General features: G+C 39.6%; 1 protein-coding gene across 2 annotated transcripts in view; it reads left to right on the top strand.

Annotated features, from left to right (window-relative positions):
- Positions 1-1345: 1345 nt before the first annotated feature.
- Positions 1346-7342, top strand: part of LOC136871959 (putative uncharacterized protein DDB_G0291608) — a 609035-nt gene continuing 603038 nt past the window's right edge. For both annotated transcript variants that reach the window (XR_010859845.2, XM_067145717.2), the window contains exon 1: positions 1346-1603. Coding sequence is in view for 1 of the 2 variants with exons in the window: in XM_067145717.2 (XP_067001818.2) it covers positions 1490-1603 (114 nt within the window). In the remaining variant the exon portion in view is untranslated. The remainder of the gene's footprint in view (positions 1604-7342) is intronic.

Here is a 7342-nt window from a genome sequence, read left to right as displayed (position 1 = left end):
AAACCATTTTCAGGGCTGCCGACAGTGGGGTTCGAACCTACTATCTCCCGAATACTGGATACTGGCCGCACTTAAGCGACTGCAGCTATCGAGCTCGGTGTTTCATAACAATAACAGCAACATATTATTATTATTATTATTATTATTATTATTATTATTTCATTGCCGAGCTTTCTTATTCTATAAAGGTACCATAATTTGGTCTTATTTTAGTTGCAAGAGGTCCCATTCGCCAGTTCCAAACAATACGAAAAATGTGTGTTTTAATGGTCCGACTCATTCAGAGGGTCCCGGGTTCGATTCCCCTCCATATAGAGTTGGTTTCAGGAAGGGCATCCGGTCGTAAAACAGGGCCAAATTCACGTGTGCAACACAGTTCTCACCCGCGACCCCACAGGTGTTGGAAGAGCGGTAGAAAAAGAAGAAGTTTGTTTTAATTGTGATAAATATCCAAGTGAAATCTACTCATTGCCAGGTTACTGGTCTATAGCGCAAGTATTTGTTAGCTTGTACTCATATTTTTCTGTGTTCTTCATTATTTCATAAATGTGAGGCGGTACGGTATGCAGTATATTTATCATTTTTATTAACATTAGGTTACCGGTGCTAGTTTCGTATACGGTAGTTGAAGTAAATCTAAAATACGAAATTGCAGTACGAAATACTACCCGTAGATGCTGTAACGTACCTCCTTTTCTTAAGTTGTGGGATGTTTTCTGACAGTCTTTTATCAGACCGCCGACAATTATACGGCCCTGTCTCAAATCGTTGGTTGATCAGACGACTTCATTTCTATCGTTTACATTTAGTTGGTAGTGACCGTTGCATTTCAGTCAGCTGGGCAGATTTTTAAAATAGTTTTCGATTGTTGTGGTAATGTGCAATACCGTATCGGTACGGTACCTAGTTAATTTAAAGCCTGGCTCTCATTTTGTCTCAGGACTTCAGTGTATGAAGTGTCTTAGCTACTCACACAAGAGTAATAGAGAATTGAGAACTATATTCATTTTGGTTTCTGTCAGCCTTCCCCGGATCGATACAGCATCGCCGGCAATGATGTTCAGCTGGTCAAAGCGCTGGCACGAATTGTCCAATGGTACACTGGCTGTTGAAAGGTTTGTTACATGTACCCTCAATGCGTGCTATATGGAACATTGTAAATAATCTTGTGAAGTTGTTTACGAAGTTCACGCTATATTTCATTTGAAATGTGATCCTTAAATCTCTATATTCTTCGTGTTTGTACTGTTTAGAAATAGGATGTGTATTTCTAAACGACTAACGTAGTACTTTCATATTACGGACGGCTCGCAGCGCCCAGCATACGACAGTTGCGCAGTATCGCTGCAGGGTGGGGGGCTGTCGGGCTTCGTTGCTGCCGTCAATATGTTCCCGTGTGCGTACGGAGAAGTGCTTCGCGTAAGTGTCATAGAATGAGTGCGAATTATATGTATGAAATTTTCAACGATTTTTTCGTGTGGTTATCGGCATGAACTCTCCAAAGCTTGGTGACAAGAATCCACGAACTCAAGGAAAAAGGTCTAAGCAGCAACAAACGTCCTCACAAATCGAATCCAGTGAAGGGGAAGTCGAGTTATCACCGGTAAATATTAGTACTAAGTTACGTACAGTTCGATTAGTTTACATTCCTGACTTATGTTGAGTTTCAACAGAAATATGATAAAATGGATGGTTTATTGTGTTAATTGTTTTTGTTTCTTCCCAAATTAGACCGAATTTCTGTTGTGTAGGGTACTAGATTATTAATTACAGTCGCTGAAGACTGTACCTGCTGGGAATTCTAACCGAAAGATTCGAGTTCGAACAACATTTTTCTTATTTTTTTAGGTCGGAGGTATATGTGGCGAAGCTCGTCTGATTGAACCCTAATCCTTTATGGTCGGCAGTTGTCAAAATTGTCTTCTTTCTTATCGAGCGGTGCGGACGTTTTATCTATCCACTGTCACCCTCGTTCTAGTTACAGGTACGGTATGTTATACATGGAACCGGTACCTCTAATCACGGTGGAGCAGTAATGTTCGTGTGTACAGTGAAATGCTTTTAGTTTCCGTCCCACTTGAAGACTGACCTCGTTTTTGTTGTTGTTGTACATGTCAACATAAAAATACAGTGCATACATGCACAGCACGTCGTATTGTCAAAGCAAGTTTGCCATTCAGAACACCGTGGCAACTCATTTGTCTGTGTACTTCATTTTTGTAATATTTGCAGCGATAACGGAGGCACAGCTACGAAAAATGCACGTTGTATCCCCTTGTTTTAACTCTTGATCCCCTGCTGATAGGATACATACTGGCCAGTAGTCTTCAGACGGGACACACAACATAGAACATCGCAGTCCTTTTCTTTACTTTCTTATATTCATAAATACTTATTTTATTCTATAACTATATCCCTATCAGAAGTTGGGAATTACGAAAGCTGAAAGGGAGGCCGATGTTTCATAATGTGACAGTTTATGGATAAAGCCAGTACTTAAAGATACGTATTTGAGCAATGTATTTGTTCTGCATGTTTGATGAAACGAAAGCCTTTTCGTTTTCTTCTGACACACGTACTGTGTTCACAGTTCACTTTATTCGTATCTTAAGAGCGAATTACAAAGAACATGACTAAACAAGTCGAAGTCAGGTAAGGCGCTGAGGTTGAAAACGTGGCCATTCATTGCCGTGAAGCCAGCTGGTCATGTCACTGGGGCTGCCCCGCCCCCTTCCGAGCTAGCTGCTGCTGTCTACATAGTGCGAGAGAATGTAGAACCTGGTTTTCAGAATCTGTCCTTGCTTCGGAAATGGTTCGAATCAGATGGTCGTGTAAATTAGAAACATTAGTTTAACGTTATACGATGAACACGTTCTGGAAGATCCAAACAAGTTTAGATTATGACTAGTTCAGAATCGCATTTTACGAACGGTTTTCCAATTTTATGTTCATACATATTTTATTCTGTAAGTACACACCCGTCAGAAGTTTCATGCATACAGTTTATTCTGGTTACAATTCTATAACACTGTTTAGCTGTTATATTAGTTTTTCTAGTCTTCCGATATTTGACGCTTTTCACTTACCTCGGCTCTTTGATAAATGTTGTTTATAATCTTGCGGGTGGAACATTGACACATTTTATTACAAATATATATAAAGATAAATTCGGAGGTCCTCTGTGGGCGGACGTTTGGAGGATTAAATGGTTCATTTTATTTGGTTCCATCTGTACCTCAAGGACGAAACTCTTGTAGAAAGGTTTGAATGCGAGGTAAGAGATTCGAGATTAGAACGGGCATATCAAGCAGTCTTACGTGACTTTTGATATATTGTGATCATATTCACGAGATCTCCAGTTTGAGATAGGATCCAAACCACAGGAATGTGACTTTGCACTTCATAAGTCATTGGCCGGGATTCGAACCCTTTGGCGTGACGATGTCAGGCGTATCATGTGAGGTTATAAAAAATCAGCGGATAGACAGCCAAGTGAACTTAATGAATGTTCAGTAGTGACCTTCCAGACTTCCAGGTTATATTTTAAGGAAAGGGTGTTATTCCTCACACTAGACATCGTTACACCGATTGTGCTGTTTAGTGTGTTAGTTTAGTGCACTCCATATTATACCTAGGTACATTAGGTACACGCACTGAAAACGATAGACACCAAAGTTTCAAGAATGACGCTGCTGCAAACATTTGATAACAATCGCTGAAGAGTAGGTTTAAAATAGTTATTCAAGGGCAAAGCAGCGCGAATATCTAAGTGGTTTTCGTGGTAGATTTGTTTTATGTAGGAAATTGTATGTTAATATTTAAATCTATTTTATTTATATATAAATCTAATCTGATTATTCAATTTTAAACTTAAACTACAGCAGCAGCTAATAGCTGGGAGATTTTCCGAATAGGTAGGGCCTACGCTTCGTTGCTCTGTGGTGGAATGCAGAGTATTCTTGGTTTGCTTATTTAGCGACTGTACGTCAAAGGTTTTGTGATAGTTGCAACATTAAACTCTTTATAGAAAATCAGCTTGCATAAAAATTGGTCATCGAATTATGAAGATGTATCGGATTTGATGAAATATAGCCTACTTCATAAGCTCTTCGATATCGAAATCATTCGGGACCTGCTAGATAACGCTCATTTGGAAGAATCTTTATTGAATACTACAGTATATTTATGTAGCTATACGGGATAGACTGTCGTCTTATACGATTAATCCACCACGAGGTTTGTTTTGTCTCGCTAATCCTCAGCTACCAGTCTTACATGTGTGGTACCCCTCTCAGACTGGAATGATACTGAACGTAGGGGGGAATCGACTGACAAAAGGGGATTAATTGTAGCAGTAAAAACCAAATCGTGTTGTTGGCAAATTTCATTCACAAGGAGTTAGAATAAAGCTAGTCGCCAAGTACAAGAGAGCCGATTTTATCAAAGAGATGGTCGGACCTTCACAAGATAGTCGTAACGCATGTAGGCCTTTACCAGAGGTCTTCAAATGTCGTATTCCGGTCCGGATCCGGACCCCGATACATATTTTTCCGGACCTGCACACTTTATACAATGTCAAGAGTAAGAAAGGGCAAGAAATGAGTTAAAACAGTAAAAATACCTTGTAGAGTAATGTACGACTTCTACATTCCCTGGCATAAAATCCTATTTGGTCCATTAATGGCAGTAACGAAAGGTTGAGAATGAACAGGTTCGTATTTGCTCGATGGATGATCGAAATTATTTTGATTTTTGTGTAGTCTAAGGCCCCTTCTTTTGCGTTATGAGTGACTACAGACGTACCGGTAAAGTTAACTCTGAATTCGCATCTTCCAATCCTGAATGGGAACTGCAATTCTTCGTTAGTTTCTGAGCTGACAAATTTACTTTTTTTGTCCTACCTAAAGTCCAGGGTATATTTAAAGACACCTTTGTTGCCTATGGATATTGCCCACTGAATTTAAAATATCACCGATCTAAAAGAAATATGTGAATGTATTGTCTGTAATTACTCCACTGGTTGAAATTTAAAAGAATGCATTTACGTACAGTGTTAAGTGATGTTAATTTACACCATATTTACTTTCTTTCTGTAATTACTATCCGGAGTAAGCGATCACCAGAAGGAAGACCAGCGCCTGTCTTACTCAGCCAAATATTTGGAGCCCAGAGCCCCCTTTATTGTAATATTAGCGTCTGGACCCCAGGGCAAATTAATTGAAGAGTCCTGGTCTATGTCATTAAACTTCCAACGCCATACGGTAAATGCTATTTAGGATTATAACCATTAATCCGAAAAAAACGGCATTTTCCCATATTTTAATATTAGTTGCATAGTCTCAGCCTAACAGCACACTTCGGTATTCGACATTTACTTTCTTTTAACTGCTGGAGACGTTTGATTGGTTTATCAAGTCTTGTATGCTATATATTGGCTTATAATTTGCTTTACGGCACATCGACACAGGTAGGTCTTACGGCGACGATGATATAGGAGTGGGAAGGACGTGGCCATGGCCTTAATTAAGGTACCGCTTCGGCGTTTGCCTGGTATGAAAATGGGAAACCACGGAAAACCATCTTCAGGTCTGCCGACAGTGCAGTTCGAACCCAATATCTCCTGAATCGTACGACCAATTCACTCGGTTTGTACGCTATAGGAACAACTCCTAATGAAATATGTAAGAAGATATCTCTGATTTTGAACATGAGAAACTTTTGTGTATAGCGTAGCGCGTTTATTTTGTTCTAGTTTTGAGTCACTTTATTTGATTGTCTTGTTAGTCGGCTGCGAATCCCTTCTAGAATGCTATTGCATAGCACTTCCTTTATAAGTACTTCTAGTTAATTTTAATGCATAGTGTTCTTTCTTTCTTTATTGTTTCTTTATTCTTTTACACTTTTATCACATCCCTGTAGTTCGGACTACACGTAAAAGTGAAGGTATCGTGGCTGTGTGAGTAGCGGTGATTAGGGATTAGAAGTGGGGGGGGGGGGGGCAAAATATATGCAGACAACAGAAAGTTTTTTTTCTAGTTGCTTTACGTCGCACCGACAGAGATAGGTCTTATGGCGACGATGGGACAGGGAAGGGCTAGGAGTGGGAAGGAAGCGGCCGTGGCCTTAATTAAGGAACAGCCCCAGCATTTGCCTGATGTGAAAATGGGAAACCACGGAAAACCATTTTCAGGGCTGCCGACAGTGGGGTTCGAACCTACTATCTCCCGAATACTGGATACTGGCCGCACTTAAGCGACTGCAGCTATCGAGCTCGGTGACAACAACAGAAAGTAGCCGGGTTGAGGGATATAGGGGGTGGGGGGTTATACACATCAAAACTGAACAAAAAAGCTACAAATGGTAAGTTTTTGTTGCTCTTTGAGCGAATTTCGACAGAAAGGTAAAGGTTGACAGTTTACTAACTTAGGTGCGGCAATAATAGTTTTTTTTTTTGAGATTTTAATTCAGTACTATATTTTCACCAAAGAAACAATATTACACACAAATTACAATTAAATTATATATAAAATTATTACAAAATTAAAAAAATCATGTAATATTTGACTACACTGTAACAAAATAAGACAATGTTAAAGATGCTGCCAGACTGACGAATGCACGCGGCAAGCAGGTGAATCATATCATATCTCAGTGTCCACGATCTTGGCAAAAAATATATCCCTGTTACCCTTCCTCATAGCATTTGTGAAGTCTTCACTACTTGCTGTGGCGCTATACAAATCGGTTAGCCGCGACAAACTACATTTTGTGCGTATTTTCGATAATAATTTTGTTAATAATTAAAAATTTGCACAAATTGTTTTTTTAATAATTCCTAGTTTCAGCCGGCTAAAATTGAATAAAAATGTAATGTTTTCTCTACAAAGTGGGGGGGGGGACAACGCTCGCCCCCCTTAGTCGCCGCTACTGGCTGTGATCACGAACCTCGTAAAACTACAACCTTGCCTCCTTGCTTCTTACTCTGATTTTAACTCTTTAGATTCTTTATATATTGATTTGTCGCAGCTAAGAAGTCATGCTATATAGACACATGAATTAAGATCCTCGGCTATGGTTTGCAAATTGTCTTCAGTCTTAATTTTAACAGGATAAGTAAATGAGTTACTTGAGTCAGTGTTGGAGGTGGCAGTAATTTTATATGTAGAGCGCTGATTCGCTTTATTGCTTCAGGTATGCCGCTGAAGAAGATTGACACTGTTTCGTTATTCGAAGCCCTGTTATTGTAGCCAAATATGTCTGCTTGCGAAGTGAATACAAATCTGGGTAGGATTCATTTGCCCTCTAATATGGAAAAGGAAGGCCGAGACCCTCTTCCTCTTGG

Source organism: Anabrus simplex, chromosome 4, assembly GCF_040414725.1.
Source record: "Anabrus simplex isolate iqAnaSimp1 chromosome 4, ASM4041472v1, whole genome shotgun sequence".
Classification (NCBI taxonomy): Eukaryota; Metazoa; Arthropoda; class Insecta; order Orthoptera; family Tettigoniidae; genus Anabrus; species Anabrus simplex.
The sequence above is the reverse complement of the archived record's forward strand: the minus strand, read 5'-3'. Positions and strand labels throughout refer to the sequence as shown.